General features: G+C 37.5%; 2 protein-coding genes across 2 annotated transcripts in view; both read right to left on the bottom strand.

The window, feature by feature from the left end:
• The window catches only part of LOC109823657 (quinolinate synthase, chloroplastic-like), a gene marked incomplete at its 5' end in the record, with an annotated part of 24,590 nt that continues 2,888 nt past the window's right edge, over positions 517–22,218 (bottom strand). The window contains 6 exon segments of the mRNA XM_020389975.1: positions 517–971; positions 1,366–1,527; positions 3,580–4,095; positions 16,246–16,425; positions 16,556–16,774; positions 17,206–17,490. Coding sequence (XP_020245564.1) covers positions 897–971; positions 1,366–1,527; positions 3,580–4,095; positions 16,246–16,425; positions 16,556–16,774; positions 17,206–17,490 — 1,437 coding nt within the window.
• Positions 20,421–21,453, bottom strand: LOC109823658. Its single transcript, XM_020389977.1, has 2 exons — positions 21,072–21,453; positions 20,421–20,675 (listed from the first exon to the last, which is right to left on the bottom strand). The coding sequence occupies exons 1-2, from the start codon at positions 21,421–21,423 to the stop codon at positions 20,638–20,640; spliced, it is 390 nt and encodes a 129-aa protein (XP_020245566.1). The 5' UTR covers positions 21,424–21,453; the 3' UTR covers positions 20,421–20,637.

Genomic DNA, 22,218 nt, shown 5'->3' with positions numbered 1-22,218 from the left:
ACAACGTCAATAGAGAGCAGAAGCTATAGGAAATCAAGGTGATGCTAGCATTGATAAATGAAGATGAAGACGATGAGGAAGAGATTTGGAGATGGCGCCCCGAGGGATGATGACGGAGTGATATTATTCACAATGAACAGTAACCAGTTATTACTGTCCGTTGACAAACAGCGCCATCAATGAACAGTGTATTTTTTATTTTTGGGGTTTAGTTTTTTTACAAAAATATGACTGACATCATCGTAAAGAAAAAGACCAAGTAGAAAATTATTGATTAGAAAACCAATACAATTATATGATTGCAATACGGATACGGATAATGAAATGATACCCAATAACCCTACTTAACTAAACAAGCATGTTCATAAGTAGACCCATTCAAAACTACAGCCACATTCAGATAGAGTTGCTCTTCAAATTTATACAGATCATATCTAATAAGAACTATGGGTAAATGAAGATTGCGACGACAACAATAATACTTGAATAAGAATGAAAAAGCTTTGACAACAATAATACTTGAATAAGCATGAAAAAGCTTTGACTAGTGAACCAAGTATATCATAAACTGTTCGGAAATGTGACTGACATACTTGTGTATAAACATCAGTGTTCATTTACATACATTTATATAAGGAATTTAATAAAAAAAATGTAAGCAAAGATTAGCTGACGAAGCCAAATAAAAAAAATTGGGTGGCAATTGTACGAGCTTCCTGTAGCTTCATTTGTTCTAAAGGTACATAAACTGGAGCTCAGTTGAAAGATGACCAGCATAATTTATATTGCACCAAAATGTGTATTTTGTGTATTTCAAATAGATGTGAGAGAGATTCTACTTCAAACTTGGTTCTATAATATTAGAGCATCAAAACATACATGCATTTGACGGATTGTCATGAAACAGCTGCTCCATCATTGGACCGCATGAGAATCTGATGGACAAGCTTCTCAGGTAATTGTCGTCTTGCCTGTAATTTTTAATAGAAAATTTTTTAGAGAAACCAAAGGATTGACTGGAAACCTAATGGATACATGCACGTTCATTAGGTTAAATTTATGGTTTAACTCTGCCTATTGAGGTCAATTGATGTTAACTGGGAATTTAGGGGTATTATTGGTACTTTACAGGCAAAGCAGAAATTAAGTGTTTGAATCAATTAGACAGGTGAAAAAAAAAAATTCTTTGCTAGTTGGGTGACATGATAGAAAATAAGCAGATAGCTAACCTGGAAGTGTCTCATGTGCGATACAGGTTCATTTAAAGGCAAAGCAGAAATTAAGTGTTTGAAATAATTAGACAGACGGAAACATTTTTTTCTATGCCAGTTGGGTGAAAAGATAGAACATAAGCAGATAGCTAACCTGGAAGTGTCTCATGTGCAATATTGGTTCACATCCAACCTCAGCGATCGATTTTCCAAGAGGTGTTGTTGCATTAAATCTGCTGGCTTGATAACCACAGAGAGCATTTTCACTGTCAGGAAGCTCGTGGGAGATATTTAACAGAGAGCTAAGAGTATTCATCTGCAAATTACACGAAGCTACAGTGAGATACACAAGACAGAAATCAGAAATAGCAGTGACAATCATCTTTTATGCAAAACTAGATCATGGTATGGCAAATGAGGCATTATACTCTTTACATTGTATGGCAAAAGGGAAAGGGATTGGAATATCCAGTTATGACTCAAAAAGAAATAGAAAGGAGTTGGAATATGGAAAAGACTTAAGGTCATTTCTATCTTCCGTATGGAGCTAGGATAGGACTGAGGAATGGCAATGATAACCTATACTTTTGTCTTTAAACTTCTGCCTACCAGGGCAGAACTCAGCAACGAGAAACTGAATTGTTTATTAAGATAAACTGCACACAACCCCCCATCTATACCTTCAGTTTAAACTTCTGCCTAACAGTATCAGCTACGAGAAACTGAATTATTTATTAGGATAAATTGCACACAACCTCCCATTTATACCTTCAGTTTCACTTAACACCCCTCAAATTGTTTGCTAGCACTTACCACTCCAGGATTGCCATTCTTAGGAAGATAAATTGCTAGTAGCACCCCTCTCCCTCAGGAGTTGAAGAGGTTTTTATTTTTACTTTTTATTTTACTTTTTATTTTTAATTTTTGTTGTTGTTGTTGGTTGGGTGGGGGTGTGGTACTAATAAATGAGGGGGTTTATCTGCAATTTACCCTACTTACTATAAAATAATAAGAACTGAAACAAACGCCCTATCACCAACACAAGGGGATGAACTCCCATAACATTTAGCAGACTTTGGGAATGATAGCAAACCCTTCCCCCGGAACAAAGCTAGAAATATCAGTCACATGGACAGAAGACGCTCAAAAGATGAATGGCAAAATCATATCACAGTTGGTCCTATAAACTACAGGACTAACAGCACAAAATAATGACAATTAGATTCAAGAAGTTGCAAACAATTAACAAGAATAAGTTCACAAATTTAGAAAAAGAATTAAAACTTCGATCTCCACCAAGACTAATCTTTACTATATTCATTTCTTCACATCATAGTAGTTCAAATTCTTTCTGGTAGTGTGATTTAGGAAATAAATGCAATATTCTACGACCTGCGCCACTTTAGCAATATGCGGAAAAGAACAAACAAAATAAAAAAAGCTCCATCATAACTGCCCATATTATTTTAGTTTCTAGTATTAGATATGGGCATAACCTCTTCCGCTTAAGGTAAAGTGCAACTGTTTTATTAGGCTGTGCTTGGTTTGAGGCAAAGTGAAAGAAAAGAAAAGGAAATGAAAAAGAAAAAGAAAGGAAAAGAACAAGAAATGAAATAAGACTATTGTTAATGTTTGGCTAGAAAGAAAATTGTAAAAAGAAATTGCAAGAAAATAATATTAATTTCAGTAAAAAATAAACCAGCATGTGAGAGCCTTTGGATCCATGCCTTTTATCCGAGTGGGGCCCACATGCCACCATGGTGCAAGATGTTTTTTGTACTGCAACATTGATTGGCCTGCATACCAAAGTTAGTGGATTGGGTATTTTTTTTTTTTTTTTTTTGTTTTTTTTTGGGGGGGGGGCGGGTGGGGTTGCCGGTGGGGCGGGCCGTTCGCGAGTCCTGGGTTGCTATAGTCAATCAGTCCCGGTTATATTTTTCCGTCAACTTCCCACTAGCTTTCAGCGAGGCAGAAATGATGAGCCGAAAATTGCGAAGGCCCTTTTTCTCCTTTGATTCTTGTTTTCCTTTGTTTCTTATATTTCCTTCTAACAAAATTATATAAATCTATTTCCCTTATTTTCTTTTCTTTTCCTTCATTTTCATTCAATCCAAACAGATCCTTGTGCAGAATCTGTAGACTTCCTTTGTTAGGAAAATATTTGACCCAATGTAAGTCTCTGAGTTATGTACCACTCGACCCAGTATACACACAGACCCATCGGTACAATAAAAAAGCAAAAAGTTAGAAGACAGCTCGATAAATCATAAATGGTATATGAATGATTGCTTTCCTTTCCGAAACTAGAATACTGGATGAGTAAATGGAATTGATAAATGTACTTTATTAAGTCGAAATATAAACTGACCTTCATATATGGGCAGGAAGCACAACCTCCATGAATAGAGCATCCTTCACCAGTAGTCACACCAGGAACTACAGTAAGTTTAGCTAAATCATTTGCTATAGATGAATTTACTCCTTCCGATGAATTCAATTTTGTCTTTGATATTGAATCTGATGAGACCGGGAACACAACCTCAACAGTGACTCTTGATTTTCTAGAAAGGTATGCAGGAGAACTCAGTAATCCACGAACCGCAGCAACAATGGAAGTGATCATTCCTGATTCTGTCCCCAAAACAAACTGAAGATGATCATCAAGATCCCTATCTAAAGCATCTTGCACCCGACTTTTAAAGAAATCTAATATATTCTGGGTGGAGCCCACAACTCCCATCCCTCTCCTTTTTGCTTCCATAGCAAGAGAGAACATTTCTCCGGGGACCTCAAAATGAGCTGTAAGGAATGCATCACAGTATAATTCCTTAATCTTCTCCACAACTTCATTACCAAACATGTCATGAACAATGCAGGCACCATCCTGTAAAGTAAAAAAGAATGACCGAGGAAGTGTATAACCATAGAAAAGAAGACAAACATCAGATACATTTACTAATCATCCTTCAGAAGATCATCAGCAGCTCTTTCCCCAAACCTACCACAATAATTCCACCAAGTTCCAAGATCAGCTATGAACCTCAATTTACTCTTAAGTAAGTGGCAGAGTTCAGACGAAGAAACTAGTGACAACAGGATCTTTTACTATAATTTAGAATGCCACTATAGGATCTCTCTCCACCATATACCACATTATATCAAATGAAAAAAAAAGTTCAGTTACCACTGTCATATCTCCATTTATTAGTACTTCTTTACCACCAAAGGGAAATACAAGACACAACCTTTCAGAAATAAATAGTAAAATTTTGACTTGCAAACTGCTTTAAGTTGGTGGGTAACCTTGCTGAACTTTGATAAGACAATTGCTAATTAGACAGATGCATACATAACTTGAGGAAGGATCACTGTTTCAGAAAGCGTTAGGTGTTTCCAGACGCCAGACCTAGCGTCTAGTGCCTAGACGCCTAGGCAGACGCTTAAGCAACACAGAGACATTTTTAACACGTAGAGAGGAAAGATCGTTTTCGAAGATTTAAATCACATCCTCATTATTTTACTTAAGATAGACTTGGACATAGAGTCTTGATCTCTAGTACATTTTAACATGGCTAACTCTTTTTAACCATTGCTATGCTTAAGCGAGAAATATACCTCTTTCTAGCACTATATAGTCTGTATAAGCAGCGAATTCTCCCCTAGGCGCTCCCAAGACTTACACGGGCGGCCTAGGTACTGCTAAGTGCCTAGGCGGGCGCCCAAAGCGCTTTTTAAAACAATGGGAAGAATCATGTGAACTAGTGACAACTAAGCAGCGCGTTCATGTTTATAGCTATTTTCTAGAGAAATGTAGAAAGCTTGATTTGATGGAAATAAATAACAAGTGATGAATACAAGGAACGAGCTGACTATGAAAATTGCAACAGTGGTGTTGTGGGGTAAAATTTACAATAACAAAGGCATACAAGGATATCATCCCTACCGGGCAGAGTGTTCATTGGCATAATACTGTTTGGGGAAAGCTGAATATCCCTAAAACCTCTTTCACTCTTTGGTTAATTGCTCATAACAGGCTGCTAACAAAGGAAAGATTATGCAAAATGGGGGTTATAGATAGTAGTACTTGTTTATGCCAAAACTCAGTTGAAATTCAGCAACACTTATTTTTTGGGTGTCTTCTCAGCTGAAGTGTGGAACCAAATTACGCTTTGGTCTGGTTTTAAGATGAGGAATTGTCACTGGAATTCAGTCTTTCAATATGTTAACAAACAAGAGAAAAATTATAGAGCAAATGTGTGAAGAATGATCGTGGTTGATGCAATTTATGGAGTGTGGTTTGAGAGAAATATCAGATTGCATTCTAATGCTGCTGCAGGTCCAGATTGGTGACAAAGAGGATTGAAGTCTCAGTGTTATCATCTTTGTATAAGTCTATTATTCCTCTCAATTTTAAGAAGTGGATAGATTCTTTAAGATAGTTATGAAGTTCTGACTTAGAGATAAAGATATACAATGTAGATTGAGAGTGTAATCACTCGGGAATACCGAGGAATTGATATTACATACAATGCTTACTTGGTGAATGAAAACTTAATTCATTGACCAAAAAAATAAATAAATAAATAACAACGAACTAATTCCTTCATATAAACTTGTTAGATTTAGTATTGTATTAGTTATTGGGTTAGTGGGTATCGACCGGCTTTAATTACTAATCGGTTGTATACCTACATCATATTTGTCTGCTCCAACCAGTGACAAGAACATCCAAGTATTTTATAACAAGGTATCAGAGCAGTTATGAAATACAACTCAATTCCAACCACACATCAAAAGATCAACTAAATCCCCCGTCCCTTTCAAAATAAACCATAATCCTTCACAAAAATTTCCAACCACTGATCGGACCCTCCCGTCACCACCGGCCCTCGTAGGCAGCCCTACCATAGTCACCACCTGTGAGGACCCCCCACCCTCGTCGCACTTGCAAGCTCACTCTTAGCTACTCCACCCATGTGAGATCTCATCTTCAAATCGTGGGGATCTCGTGCTGTCATCATCGACCTCTATCAGTGACCGTTGCTAGATCTGTTATTACTTGCAACTAGACCCAAGACCACTGCCTCATGCTCGATTTGACCTCAAGCACCTCAACTGATCTGTTTATCATCATTGTTCCCTTATCAACTAACCTTGTGCTAGATCGTCATAGTATCCCTCATATCCCTACCTCCTACTTGCTATCCTAAACCCTCATCTTGTTGTTCCTATCTTTGTTGCCTAGCCGCTCATCATCCAACTACTCTGTTTCCCTCTGCCGAGGCCACGATCGTTGATTATGTCTTGGACTCTTGTGATCAATGATCGTGGTCCACTGCTTTCTCTCTTCTATTATTTGCGTATAGATCCTGGTTTATTGTGTTTCCGCTGCTGCTATGATCATGGTTTAAAAATCAGCCGATAATCCGATATTATCCCCGAGTTATTGGTTTTTGGAGCTTTCTGATAGGATAAGTTAGAATTTAAATCGGTTATCGTTTTTTGGAGTTTATCGGTGATAATGTAGCGATAAAGGTGATTATCGACCGATATTAGCGGATCTAAAAATCAAAATTATCGGGTCACACTATTAGGTTATGATTTTGGATAATGAGCAGATTTTGAGTGAACTCGAAACCCGACCCGACCTGTTCTTTACAATAAAACTTAAATCTGTTTCTGTAGCTCTAATCCTCCATTCTCTCTCCCCTCATTTTTACGGCTGTGCCCACTGTCCTAATCCTCTGATCTTCGTTCCTCTTTGAACTCCGTCAACTTTGACGCTCATCTCCGCCGACTTCGACGCTCGCCTCCGCTCCTCTTCGGACTCCGCTAACCTCAACGCTATCGACTTCGACCATTCGACGTTGTTTTCTCATCGACGTTGACTTCATCAACTTGACGACTTCGACCGACGTTGTGCTCTCTCCATCAACACCATCATCAACTGATCGACTCGATGACGTTGGCCAATGATGAGCTCTCCATCGATGCCATCATCAACTGTGACTTTGACAGTTCAACTTGGACTCTCCATTGACGCCACGCCCTCGACACAACTTCTGAAGTTGTAGCAACAAACAATATTCACTATTCAGTTAGTTTTTTCTCTAGTTATTTAGTGAAAGTTGAGAGAATGAAAGAGGGGGTATGGTTGGATTAAAATTTGGGGTATAATGTATTATATTATTTATACATCATACGGTATATCACTCCGATAAATACTACTTATCCCCGATATATTCCCGATTTTCGCTATCCGATAAGGATTTTGGCCGCCTGATAAATCCCCGAAAACCGATATTTAAAACCTTGGCTATAACTACGACTAATGATAAGACTTTGACCATTTTTGTTGCTTCTTCTATAATGGAGAGCCTACTTCCTAGAACTATGTATATCACTACTGTGAAACTGACCGAAGAAAACAACCTACTATGTGCTTAAGACTTTTGTGAGTCTGTTGGCGCTCAGAAGAACTTAAAGCATCTCCTTGAGGATCCTACAAATGAGAAGGACCATGCCTACTCTGCCTACTCAGACTGGTTGGCTAGTGACTGTTGTGTAATCACCCGGTTGCTTAATAATACGGATGAAAAAGTGAGCTCCAATGTTATGTTCTTGAAGGTTGGCAAGGATATTTGGTTGACCTTGAAGGTGTATGGAAATGAGAAGGTACATCTCTTAAGTTTGTTCTTTATACGAGCAGTTGTTTGCTATCGAATCGGGGGAGAAACCAGTGCTTGAGTATTACTCTGCCCTCAGAGGTACTCCAGATGAGCTAAATGTTCACCAACCTCTTGTGACTGACTTGAAGGGTTTGAGAAAGTACCGTCAGGATCTAGTTGTAGCCAAGTTTCTTTTTGAATTGGATCCTACATTGCTAACTCGGGTAGGGGATAGATACTAGCTAGAGATATTGTTCCCACATTGATCTCCACATATTCTGGGGTGCTTCGTGCTCCACTGGGTCTTCAATGTTATCCCCAGCTAGGGCTAAGCATAGTTCGGGTCTAATCGATCAAATCGATCGAACCGCCCCTTTTTGGTCAATTCGAGTTCGTTTCAGAAGTTAGTTCCGTTTGGATCGGGTTATATACTTCACCCGTTTACATGGAACCAGCCATAAATGAACCTAGTTTGTTGCGATATTTGAAGTTATAACCTCTTTGATAACTGTTTCCCTCTTTTTGTATGGAGACCACTCAATAATAAGTCAAGTGACTAATTCTTGATAGCTCATTTTTAGCTGTCACACAAGAATAGAGAAAGAGGAAACGCTCAAAGTCGTTCCATCTACCAATTTGGCAAAGCGAAGCCATGGCCTTGCTCCTTCAACGATTCCGTAGCCAAAATGAATGATCTCAATCATTTCGTCTCTTTTGCTCTTAGGTAATGTATACTATCTTTATCTACTATCTTTATCCTTGTTCTATATATCTTCTCTTCTTAAATTTGCCCTTAAAGCATCTTCTTTCTTAGTTGCCGTTGTTAGTGTCCTCATAGTGATGGAACTCAGCAACTGAAAACACCAACCAAACCGAATCGAAATAACTCGATTCGATTCGGCTCTGCTTCTTAGTTATGTTCAATTCGGAGCAATAAAAAATGGTTAGAACTGACCGAACCAAACGTTTGCTTACCTCTATCCCCAACTTATCTGCTTAATACTCGGGTCATGGTCATGAACGAGGACAGTGCCATGGTCGTGGTCGTGATTCAGGAGGTCGTGGATCTATTAGTGGCTAACAAACTAGTGGTCATGATCATCAGTATTGTACTCATGGTGGAAGACTTTTCTTCCATTTGTGTACTTCGTACATATAATGCTTTGGAATATGTGAAAAAAATGAAGTTTCCCAATTCTGTGCCACTAATGAGATTATACATTAGGCCTATTATCCACACACTTCACAACAAAGCACCATGACTAAATGGAAGCGTAGACAAATTTTAGATGCAGCTTGAACTTTAATCATTGATATGTATGTCCTGAAGTATTTATGGTCTGATGCTGTCTTATGTGTGTAGTATTTGATTAATATGATGCCCTCTTCAACTCTTCATGGGCAAATACCTTTCTCGTCTTTTTCCTGATAAAACCATGTTTGGTATGATTCCTCGAGTTTCTGGTTATACTTGTTTCAATCAAAATATATCCTGGTCTAGATAAATTGTCTCCTCAGTCTATCAAAAGTGTTTTTGTTCGGCACTCCAGAACAGAAAATGGTACAAAAGCTATATCGGTGTTATGATCCAACATCTCGAAAACATTTTACTACTACAGATATCACTTTCTTTGAGTCCTTTCTATAGTTTTCATTCGTGTACAAGATTACCCCTGCATATATTTTTCTCATTTAGTTGGTACCGCCTGCCTCTATTACCCTCACTCAGCTAACACCGAGTTCTAGAGTTAACGAAAAACTACATCAAAACTAACGCTAGTGTACAGTAGAAGACCACAAGTATTTCCACCTCGCTTATCTTTAGCTAATCCTCCGTCTACAGCTGAAGATCCTACATATTAGTAATCATCTGCTCCCCCTAACCTTGATGTCCCCATTGCTCTTCGAAAATGTAAATGATCTATCACCGCTCATTCTATCTTATTTTGTCTCTTATGATCGTCTTATCCCATCATATCGCCAGTTTGCTCTATCCCTATCTTATGTTTCTATACACATCTTATGTTTCTATACTCAGGTCTTTGAAGCCATGTTAGTTACTAGCTGGAAGCATGCTATGGATGAGAAGATGGATATACTTGTTTTTAGGGGAATTTGGGATGTTCTTCTTGCTCCCTAGGGGCTTAAAACTCTCTTTTAGTATTACAAGAGAGTGTTTTTTTCTCCAATGCCCTTTCTTCTTCTCGTCTTCTCTATTTATAGGTTGAGAATAAACGAGATTCTTCTAACAAAGGCAGACTGAAAGCATCTTCTTTTGGATGAAAGGACTTAAAGGAAAATACGTGTATATAGCATTTTTTAACAATGGTTGACACGAGGAATATTTCTTTTTGGTAAAGCAGAATTTTCTAGAAAAAGTGAGGTTGACATGCTCGTCTTTTTCTTTAGAAGATTCTTTTATTATTGTTTTGATAGCTAACTAATGGTAGAACCCACCACGCTTTCTATTCCTCCCCAGGTTCTAACATTTTTGTATCAGCTACTTCGTCATTTAGTCTTCTAATTTTGCATCCTATATTTCTTTTTCCTTGTTTCCTAAAAAATAGTATTCTTGAGCAAAAGTCTCAATTTCCCCCAAAACAAGGGTTTGAAGAAAGTCTTCGGTCTTATCCTCTCCTTTTTGTGATGCACAGTCAAACAATTGAATGGTTTTGTTTACATGAACTGAATGAGCCTTTGAGGCTTTATAAGTGGCTGCAAAAAAAAAAAAAAAAACCGAGTGCTACCTGAAGTCTTTTATTTTTTCAATAAACTCTTCTTTTTTGAATTTTATGAATTCATGTACTGGGTCTTCAGTGACTTTGTATAATTGACATAATTGAATTGACAGGTCAAGAGGAATATGTTGTCTTTCTTTCCAAATACTCTATATTTTGAGCATAAAAATGGTTTGCCATCTGGTTGCATGTTCCATAACCATGATTTTGCAAAGTTTCGGAATATACATGAACTGAATGAGCCTTTGAGGCTTTATAAGTGGCTGCAAAAAAAAAAAAAAAACTCGAGTGCTACCTGAAGTCTTTTATTTTTTCAATAAACTCTTCTTTTTTGAATTTTATGAATTCATGTACTGGGTCTTCAGTGACTTTGTATAATTGACATAATTGAATTGACAGGTCAAGAGGAATATGTTGTCTTTCTTTCCAAATACTCTATATTTTGAGCATAAAAATGGTTTGCCATCTGGTTGCATGTTCCATAACCATGATTTTGCAAAGTTTCGGAATATAATCATCAAAGTCTTCCAAATGAGCTGTGTTTATAAAGATTTCATGAACAATCCCTAATCATGTTTATTTTTTATATTTAGGAATTTCTTGAAATTAGGCCATCAATCTAGGCCATTTGTTCTTGTTTAAGATTTCATCACCACTATGTGCTACAAGTTGATAATGTTCAGTCATTTGTATTGGAAAATGTACTTTAGGCACTTGAATTCTGTCTAATTCAAAAAAAATATTGAAAGGTGATAACGAACAAAGATTATCCATTCCTAAAATACAATCTTCATTTAACTGTCGAGGAAGTAAAGTGAAGTCAAAATGAAATAATCATTCTTCGCCTTTGATATTTGGGATACCTACTGGAAGATTTCTAACTTTATGCGTGACGGAAGTTCATTTGTCCTACAAACCCATTTAGTATTCCTTTTTCGTCAAGAAAAACTTGGTATTGTGATGGAATAAATAATTGTTGTGATGTACTTTAGCACCAGTGTGTAAAAGCGCATGGTTGTAAGTGCATGAAGAGTAAAGTCTTTAATTTCAGGTAGCTTTATAGTAAGAGGAATGTATAAACGTAATTGAGATATTTTCTTAAGATCAATTATTGTTATCATTACTCGGATATCTGATATTGGTATTCTTACCATCATTGGTCCTAATTTCAGATCGATTCTTTTCTTATCTTGCTCTTCAAGATTTTCAAGGAATTTTATTGTTATTCCTTCAATAAGATCATCTTGTTGAAAACTTGACCTACGTAAGTCTTGTAACACTTAAACAAGAAACAAACTGCTAAGATTAAAGGCATGTTTCTAAGAAAACCTAAACAAGATTAAATGGCCTTGAGCAATGGCCTGATTCTAAGAAATCCATAAACATAAAAAACAAATATAATTAAGGATCTTTCATGAAATCTTTATAAACACAACTCGTCCGGAAGACTTCGATGATTATATTCTGGAACTTTGCAAAACCAAATGTTGTGAAATATGTAACTAAAATCCAAACTATTTTTACGTTCAAAATATGGAGTATTAGGGAAGAAAAAAATGTATTCATCTTTCTCTATCAATTTAATAATGGGAGTTGTATAAGGTCACTGAATACCCAGTACAAGATCACTGAATACCCATTACATGGATTCATAAAATTCAGAAAAGAAGACTTCGTTGAAGAAAGTGAAAGACTTCACACGGCACTCGAGTTTTTTTCTGAAGTCACTAAAAAAGACTCAAAGGCAAATTATAGTAAATGAAAAAAGAATATCAGAGGCTAAGAAACTCATCCAAAAGTAGTACAATTTTCCTCTTAACTCAATATCAGAAATTCTAGAGGACAGAGAATAAAAATTCTTTGAAAGAACCACCACTGAGCAAAAGGAGCAAGGTTATACTCTCTAATATTGAAACATTAGATTTAATAAATCTAAAAATACAAGATTTCTCAGATTTACTACATTTCATCAAAATTGAGAATGAATGGGTCAAAGCCCTAGAAGGTAAAAAAACAGTCTAAGAATGTCGACCATGTATCAGCAAAATCTAATCAATGAAGATCTAATAGGTTTTTTTGAAAAAAGAGAGATGCTATACGCCGGAAGAAATAAGAGATATAAAAAGATATTGAACTATAGAAATATGATTAGACATTTAGACTTAATCAATTTTATCTCTTATTGTCATCTTACACCCATCACATTGCCAGTTTGTTCTATCCTTATCTTATGCTCCTATACCCAGGTTTTTGAGTAGGCTATGAATGAGATGGATGTACTTGTTTGCAGGGGGACTTGGGATGTTGCTATCGCTCCTCAGGAGGCAGATATTGTGGGTTGTCGTTGGGTCTTCACTATGAAATAATGCCTCGATGGTTCCATGGATAGATATAAAGTCAGGCTGGATGCTAAAGACTTTACTCAGACATAAAGAAGTTTATATAAAGCAACCTTCAGGGTTAGTTGCTAGGGGGTTCTCATGTATAATCTATGGATTCAGACAGAGATCGCAAGCTTGGTTCAAGTTTTAACCAAGTAATATCTAGTGTTGGTTTTCAGCAGTGTCATTCAAATCATTCTCTGTTTATTCACCATACCACTTCAGAGACAATGATCTTGGTTGTACATGAAATTTTGCTAAGTGGGAGTGATACAGGTAGTTTGGCAGAAACCAAAGAGTATCCCAAGCATCAATTTGTGACAAAAGATATCGAAAAGCAGAAATACTTTCTTAAGATTGAAGTTGCTTATAAGAAACATGGCTTACTTCTCTCCCAAAAAGTATTTGTTAGATCTTAGAGGAGACTAGTCTTCTGAGTTGCAAGCCGGTCGCCACCTCAATGGAAGCAAATGTAGATCAATGGGATGAGGAAAATAATCTTTTTTTAGACACTAGGCAATATAGGAGGTTGATTGACAAGTCGATCTATTTTATAGTTACTAGACCTGATTTACCCTTTGTTGTAGGACTTTTGAGTCAGTTTATGTACATGCCTAGCGAGGTTCACTAGAGAGCATCTACGAGAATTCTTGTCTGTATCAAAAGCTCTCTTGGAAAGGACATACTATACAAGAAGAATGGACATTTGCGAATCTTTGCTTATTCAGAATCGAGTCATGCTAGAGATAAGGAGGCTAAAAAGTCTACCACTTGATAGTATAGTTTTGTTGATTGTAATCTAATAACTTGGAGAAGTAAGAAGCAAGAGTTTGTATCTTAGTCTCCTCTAGAGGCTGAATACAGAGCGTTAGTGCATACTTTGTGAGATGATATGGTTGAAGAACTTGATGATAGGACTAGATTTTGTTCAGCCAAGAATAATTCCCGTGTATTACAATAATCGGTCTGCTATCTGTATTGCAATGAATCTTGTCTTTCATGAAAGGGCCAAAGCACATAGCTATTGTTCACATGATTAGGGATGTTATAATGAAAGAGGTGATCTGCATTCTGTTTACTCCCTCTTTAGAACAGTTGGCGAGTAACCTCACCAAGGCTGCTTCTTCTAAGCTGGTCTCTATTTTATGTAGCAAGCTAGCATGATAGATATCTATGCTCTAGCTTGAGGAGGGGTGTTAGATTTAGTAAGGTTTTAGTTATTGGATTTAATTTAAAAATCAACATAATCCACTCCATAATTGTCCAAGGGATTGCAAGAAAAAAAGTGTTTACCTTTAGGGTTGTTTGGTTTGCACAAAAAGAACATGAAATTGTTTTCCATGCCTGCCACATCATCTATGCAAATTTGGACACTAAAAATGTCTACATTTCCTCAGCTCGGTTCGTTTGATAAGTTATGTAAATAGGTGCTTGTAAAAGTCTACGTCACCAAATTCATGAAACCAATTTTAGATTTTACTGGTCCGAAATGGGTAGGAAAAGAAATTAATACGAATAAAAAACTCTGCCCCTAGCTTCTGTTTTCTCAAGGGAAGAGAACGGGGAAAAGGGTTAGGTTTGTCTCTCTGCCCTAGAAATGTGTTCAGCGCTACTAGTAGTAGGAAACTAACAAAAATCAGAGAATTTGCCTCTCTGCCCTGACAAAGACGGAATCCAGAATCAAACGTGTGGCTTCAAAATGCCCTTCGGGCAGTTACTTTGAACTGATTTGTAAAGCTCAGATATTAATTACAAATTTTGTTATCCTAATTGGTTTGTGAAGCTAAATATATGAGTTCTACAAGTTTGCTGCACTATTCTGCACAATAACTAAACAATATATTGAAAATTACCTACATGCTCCGGCTTGCAAACCTTAAATACCTACTTTTAGGGTTCTTGCTGGAAAAGGGATTGGTTTGTTGAATGGTTTGTTTAACATGTAGATTTCTTGTGTTTCTACTGGATGTCAACCTTTTTTTCCTTTTGGGGATTGATCGCTAGGTGGCAAAGTGAAAGAAGAGGTTGGAGGAGATTCGTTTTGTGTGGGTATGTGTGTGCGTGTTGAGAAGGGAGGGGCAGCGGGAGAGGGGGCACGGAGGAGTGCAGAGGAAAATAGCTTGTATGCTTGCTTTTGACTTTCCAGGAAAATAGAAAGAAAAAAAAGGGTGTGAGGAATGCGTTGAAGCCACCAATAGAAAAGTGCGGAAACAGTGCTTTAGCCGAAAGCTCCCGCTCGGTGGTCCTGAGTTTTAGGCTTAACAAGAAAGGCTTTAGTGGTTTAGAATTTTGGCATGGAAATCATGTTTATGATGGTTAATAGGTTTAGGATTTTGGCATGAATAGCATGTTATGATGGAAAAGGGCGGAGGTGATGGCTTTTTTCTTTTATTTATAGTAGAGCAAACAGAATACAATTACATGACTTTCCAATGTGATGGAGTAAACTATCTTCTCTACCTTTTACTAACTACTCTAATGCCTACATTATAGGATTCGTTCTCGTTAGTGTTCATTTCCAAGGCAAATTAGTAAATTCACACCCCATCTATAGGTATTATAAGGACAATTCCATAGGAAAAGTTATAATACCAGCAATACTTTATGGACAATTAGAAAAAGTGCTTGAATACAGTAACCCATGAAAATACCAAATACGAAAAAAGGAACACATACATATGAGAAAGACCCATAAAAGCATCTTTGAGATTTCCATTATTAAAGAAGTTCCATATGGAAAGACCACATACAAAAAAAGAACAGCAACAATGATAATTATAGGTAGAAAATGAGAGATGCCATAAACCTATCTTGAACAGTGATGTGTTTCCTATACAAAATATAACATTCTAGCCTCCCCATGGAAATGAAAATCTTGCTAGAATCAAAGTCCTACATCTATTATTTGCCACAATTAAAAGGAAAAATGAGGGTGCATATTTTTGCTGTTTGGTGCTGCACCCTCGTTTTGTATTTTTACCAGTAATAGGACCATCATCAGAGCATAATACATAAAAGAGACATGCAACACTAAGGAAAACATAAAACTGGAGTTGCAAAAACCGTCGCACTGACAAAAGCATATGAATGTGAATATACCAAAATTTCTTAGCTCTTATCACTAAAAGGTAATGTCATGCATGACAAGAAAATAACGGTTTTATAAGGCAAAAGGAAGTTTATAAATCTACTTAAATAACTTATCTTTAGGTGCAATAAATCTTGAACCCTGGAGTCATTTATGCACCTGATAATAATGGACTCGTGGTAACAGTGACTTAATGGAGTTCCTATTATGCTCTGGATGTATTTCTGAAATCTCCTCATCTGTCAATTTAGCCATTTGATGAAACAACTCTGCAATGTTTGCACCCATGTATGAATCAGGACCGTACCAAATATTTACATCTGGAATCTGAGCAAAGGCCTGTCAAATTGTTTTAAAGTTTCATTAGAAAAAAATCGCACTACAAAGAATTGGTATGAGAAGAATTTAAGGATTCCGATAGAAGTAAGCATTAGTATGTTAAAACATTCTGTCCTCTCAAAATACTTACCTGCAGTATTGTCTGCACAACATTAGAAGAAGTGCAGGTGATAGTAGGGACAACTTCATGTCCACAAGCTTTTGTTTGTAACGAAGTATTTATGTAGATGACATGCAATGAAGGAGGTGATCTAGAAGCTCTCTCGAGAAATTGCATATATGTTGGACTTTCTGCAGCATCTGCTAGGGAACAGCCAATTTGTTCATTTGACATCCTGTACACACCAACCTGGAGAAGATTTCCATACTTGTTAATACTTCTAGGAAAATCAAACTAAATAGATATGACAATAGAATAGACATTTTTTATATATACAATTCAAAATGGAAAATTGAACTGTGAAGATGGCGGACAATCCAAAACACGGTTATCCACAGTGACACATCTTGCTTGATCTTATCTTCTGAAAAATGTTTAGAAAAGTTCATAAAAAGAATCTAGCTTTCTGATACAGTTATGCACAGTGCAGTATCAATTTCATAAAGAACAACCATAAAAATAAAGGACTGATTATTGTTCAAGACACATACACGATCACAAATTCACATTGTTTCATTAGATGGTAGTTCACAATACAAATGACAAAAATAATAAGGTGACTTGTATCCCCTGCCTTACAAATGACTGAATAACATAAGGAACTATGATCAGAGACAAACCTTCTCAAAACCCGCCTGATCCAGTATTGCACGGACATTCTCTGACATGAAGTCTACGCCAAGTACAGTTATATATTGACAACCAGCCTCAGCCATTTTGACTGCTGTATCTGCCATAACTAAGGAATCAGAAATGTGAATGTTAGGCCACTGCTTCTGTGCAGCTGTTAAGACACCCTGGACTTCGGGGTCCATGTAAAAGTGTGCAACCACACCAATTTTCTTCTCCTTCAGCACATTCACAAGTTCCTTTATCTTTGACTCATCTGGAGACAAAAACATTGCCTGCAATACACTATAATGGAATTAGAGACCCTTACTAAAATCCGAATGAGTTACACTAGATTGTCAAGTACATGCCGAAAATTTTCAAGCAAAGGTGAGCAAGAAACCAAATAAAGTGCTGTGCGGCTTTATAAAAATTTGACAAAGAATGAGAAATTGGTCATAAGGATTATGGACATCATAAGTCCATGTCTGACAGTCAGACACTCGGACAGGAAGTAGCATTCTATGGAAATAATTCCAAACAGGAACCTTTCAATGGAGACTGTAAAGTAAGAGAGAGAAAGGGTCTTGGGTAAATTTCTCTTAAATTGAATATTGAGTGTGTACATATATATACAAGTAGAGGAGGATGAGGTTTTGTCCTCGTAACCAATGTGGGACTAAACCCACTACTAACACAATATTATCAACAGCCCCCCTCAAACTCATGTTGGATCAAACAAAGTGAGTTTGCGTACAAAAAACTAAAATCGATGAATGGGTAAGGACTTTGTGAAGAAATCTGCAAGCTCGTCAGCGGATGAGACATGAGAAACTAGAATTGTCTTGTCCTTGATAACTTGTTGACAAACAAAATGAGCGTCGATCTCAATATGTTTGGTCCTCTCATGAAATGCTAGATTATTAGCAATCTGGATGGCACTCTTATTATCACAATAGAGAGTAGGAGTCGTAATAGAAATACCAAAATCACTAAGAAGAGGACGAAGATGAATAATCTCTTTAGCTGTTATGGACATTGCACGATACTTTGCATCGGTGCTGAAAAAAGCAATAACATCTTGTTTATTACTCCGCCAGGAAATAAGAAAATCACTAAGAAATATACAATAATCTATAGTAGACTCCTGGTAATGGGATCACCAACCCAATCAGCATTAGAATATGCACAAAGCTCTAACTTGGATGTAGCAAAAACAGAAGAGAGCAAGTACCAGTACAGAAACAGAAGAGAGCGAGTACTAGTACCCCGGAGATACTGAAGAATCTGTAATAAGGCAGCATAGTGTGCAGAACGTGGGGCACTAACAAATTGACTGACAATGCCAACAGCATTAGAGGCTCACCATCAGTAGAGCGAAATTTAACATTCTCTTGGAGTGGAGTATCGACAGTTGCATCGTCAGTTAGCTCAGCGCGATTTAAAATATCTGAGAGATACTTCTGTTGAGATAGTAGTATACCCGTGGGCCCTAAGAAATTTCTAGACTAATAAAATAGCAAAGAGATTCAAGATCTTTCATGTGAAACTATTGTTGTAACTGAGATTTTGCGAACTGTATATCAGCAGCATCATCATCTGTAATGATCATATCATCTACATAAATGAGTTATAAAATTCTGCCACGCGATGTAGTGCGAACAAACAGAGAAACATCTTGATGACTCTTCATAAAACCTGCCTTGAGCATGACATCGGGAAAACACTCAAACCAAGCGCGGGGTGCCTACTTAAGACCATAAACAGCACGACGAAAGAGACATACGTGTCCTAGAGAAATATTAGACCCTAGAGGTGGTTGCATATATACTGTCTCAGATAAAGAGCCATGGAAAAAAATATTCTTAACATCCATCTGGTATAAGGGACAACGATAAGCAGCAGCAACCGCAAGTAAACTACGAATGGTGGGCATCTGAACAATAGGAACAAAGATCTCCTCATAATCAATACTTTGTTTCTGAGTAAAATCTCGGGCCACTAAACGAGCTTTTCGATGTTCAATGGTGCCATCAGGACGATACGTGACCTTATAAACTCATTTACTACTAATAAGAGAGATCCCATGGGGACAGAAAATAACATCACAGTTATGTGTTTGCTTAAAGACCTAAAATTTCTCGGTCATAGCTTGTCGCCACTCTAAAAATTAAACTGCCTCTTGAAAGGACTTTGACTCAACGGTAATATGAATGACAGCAAGAAAGTTATAAAAGATAGGTGAATAGGAAATAACCGAAGCATACCGGACAGGCATGACATGTGACCGTTTGCCTTGACGAAGAGCAAGAGGAACCTCAGGCGGGGGAGATGTTGGCACAGGTGCGTGAAGAACAACAGTATTTTCTAGATTATCGTGTCCACGGGATATGGATCAGATGGTATAAGAGAATGCTCGGGTGAGGAAGAGTCAATAGAAGAAGATGGAGAGATATCAGGGAGATCTTGAAAGGAAAACTGAGGTGAAGAAGTGGGTGATGCAGCTGATGGGGAAGCATGTTCAGTAGAGTGGAGAAAATTAAAGTTATCAGAAGCAGAATAATATGAAGAATCCTCTTCGAACTGAACAGGACGAGATATATGAACTCGACGAGCTGCGGGATCATAATAACGATAACCTCGATGATCCAAATTAATTCCTAAATAGACATAAGAAACAGCTCTGGAAGACAATTTATCACATTCGTGAGATAGCAAAAGAACAAAATAGTGATAACAAAAAAAGCGGACCAGATCATAACGGGGAGGATAAGTATAAACATGACTATGAGGAGTAGCACCAGAAAGAGAGTTAGATGGAGTGATATTAATAGCATGAGTAGCAGTGAGAATAGCCTCAGTCCAGAAACGATGAGGAACAGAGTAAGAAATGAGCATGGATCGAACGGTATCGAGGATATGACGATATTTGTGTTCAGCAATACCATTTTGCTCATGAGTGTAAGGACACGACTGTTAAAAGATAATCCCATGAAAGGACATGATAAAGCGCATGGTAGAGGATAAGTACTCTTTGGCACAGTCAGAATGGAAAACTTTAATACGAGATTGTCATTGAGTGAAGATCATAGCAGTGAAGACTTGATAAGCAGTAAGTACGTCAAAGTGATTCTTAAGTAGGTAAACCCATGTAAAATGAGAGAAATCGTCGATAAAACTAACATAATATAAGTAGCCAGATGAAAAAAACAGAAAAGTTGGCCCCCAAATATCAAAATGTACTAAATCAAATAAGAAAGTTGATACATATGTACTCATTTTAAATGGTAAAACAGTGAATCTAGCCAATTTACAACCAGTACATGACTCAATACTAGAACTAGATGATACAGGACCAAGTACTCCAGACTGAATAAGACTCTCTAGCCTTTTATATGAACTCTGAAAGGTGAAGATATTTCAGAAAATACAATTTGTGCCTCCTACGACCCGCCCCAACCGTCTTGTCCGTCTGTGGATCCTACACAAGACAAGTATTAGAAAAAAAATGAGAAACAGGACAGTCATACATAAAGAGCTAATAAAAATTAAATTCAAACATAACTGAGGAGCCACATAGACGGGACGAAGTATTGGACAACCAGATGGATCATTTTATGGGGTAATAGTTATACTGAGTGATAGACAATAGTTGTCCAGCAGCTATGTAGATAGGGGAAAGAGAAGATGTAGTGAAGACATGATAAAAGTGAGGCATTACAAGTCATATGAAAAGAACAATCAGAGTCAAAAATTCAGCGATCATTCATACCAAAGACCGAAGGGTTAGCTGAAGAACCAGCAAAATGCATACAAGAGAGTTGTGCAGCGAATGTAGAGGTGATATGCTGAAAAGCATCAAGTTGATGGCGAAAACCTTCAATAGCTTGAATAGTAGTGTCTGAAGTGGTAGAAGGTATTGTATTGGCCAGCAATCCTGATGTACGAGAGGGTTGAGACTGAGGGGGTCGCCGACCACGACCAGTACATGAGGAACGTAACTCAGGATGAAACTTGAACCATGTCTCAATGCGGTGTCCTTCCTTGTAATATTTATAAGAGAGCTTAGATCGAGCATGTAGAGAGGGAGCCAGTTGAGAAGTATGATTCATAACAGGAGCAATGACAGGTCCAAACAGAGCAGTCTCGAGTGAAGAGGTAGGAGTGTATGTTAACAAATTGAGTCGTGTTGTTTGTTGTCGAGTCTCATAAGCAGTGAGAGCTCCCATAACTGAGGTCAAAGTCAAAAATTAAAGCTAATGAAGTAGTTGATCAACCATAGTTAAATATTCAGAAAGGGACTAAAACAGTTAATGCACCTCATACCGCTCATACCAGGCTAGCCAGTGTTCATATGTGAAATCACGTTCAGGAAGCATGAGCGTAATTCTGTCCAAAAAGCTTGCATTTATCCAAAATGAGACTGCAGAGAGGAACTATCTTTGCATTATAGAGCAACGCCTTGCAGAAGATATGCCTCCCGTGCACCAGAACACTCTGTGAAACGCTCAATGAGGCGAGTCCACATGGCCCGAGCAGAAGGAAGCGAACCAATTTCGACAGTGAGACCAAAGCCGACACATCGAGTGAGATAATGCATGACACAAAATTTCTATAACTGACAATCTGAACTCTCCTTAACAGAAAGCACGAGCGGTCTAAAGATCTATACCACCACTGCCAGATGTAACAGTACTGGATGAAGCAACAGTGCTGATGGACAGTGAAACTGGTCCCGTACTGGTGAGACAATCAAGGAGACCAGCGCCACGCAAGGCATTAGTCATAATGGTGGACCATCCTGCCTAGTCACTTTGATCATTGAGGGATAAAGGTAGTTTAGGAATCTTCTCTGAAGGAGCCATAACAGCAAATCAAAGTTCAAGATAATAATATTTGAATGAAAAAACCTGAAGGTTAGAATGGAACCCGAATGTTTAAAATAAAATCTGAAGGTTAGAATAGAACCCGAAGGTTATATATATTAGAAAAATGGAGAAGATCTGACAGCTCTTCTCCCCCGT

This window comes from Asparagus officinalis, chromosome 9 (genome assembly GCF_001876935.1).
Source record: "Asparagus officinalis chromosome 9, Aspof.V1, whole genome shotgun sequence".
Classification (NCBI taxonomy): domain Eukaryota; kingdom Viridiplantae; phylum Streptophyta; class Magnoliopsida; order Asparagales; family Asparagaceae; genus Asparagus; species Asparagus officinalis.
This window is presented reverse-complemented; position numbering and strand designations above follow the sequence as displayed.

Coding starts and splice junctions, on each gene's coding strand:
- LOC109823658 (XM_020389977.1), bottom strand. CDS start 21,423: ATGGGAGCTCTCACTGCTTATGAGACTCGACAACAAACAACACGACTC. Junction 20,676..21,071: donor TACTATTCAAGCTATTGAAG/GTTTTCGCCATC, acceptor TGTCTTGTGTAG/GATCCACAGACGGACAAGAC.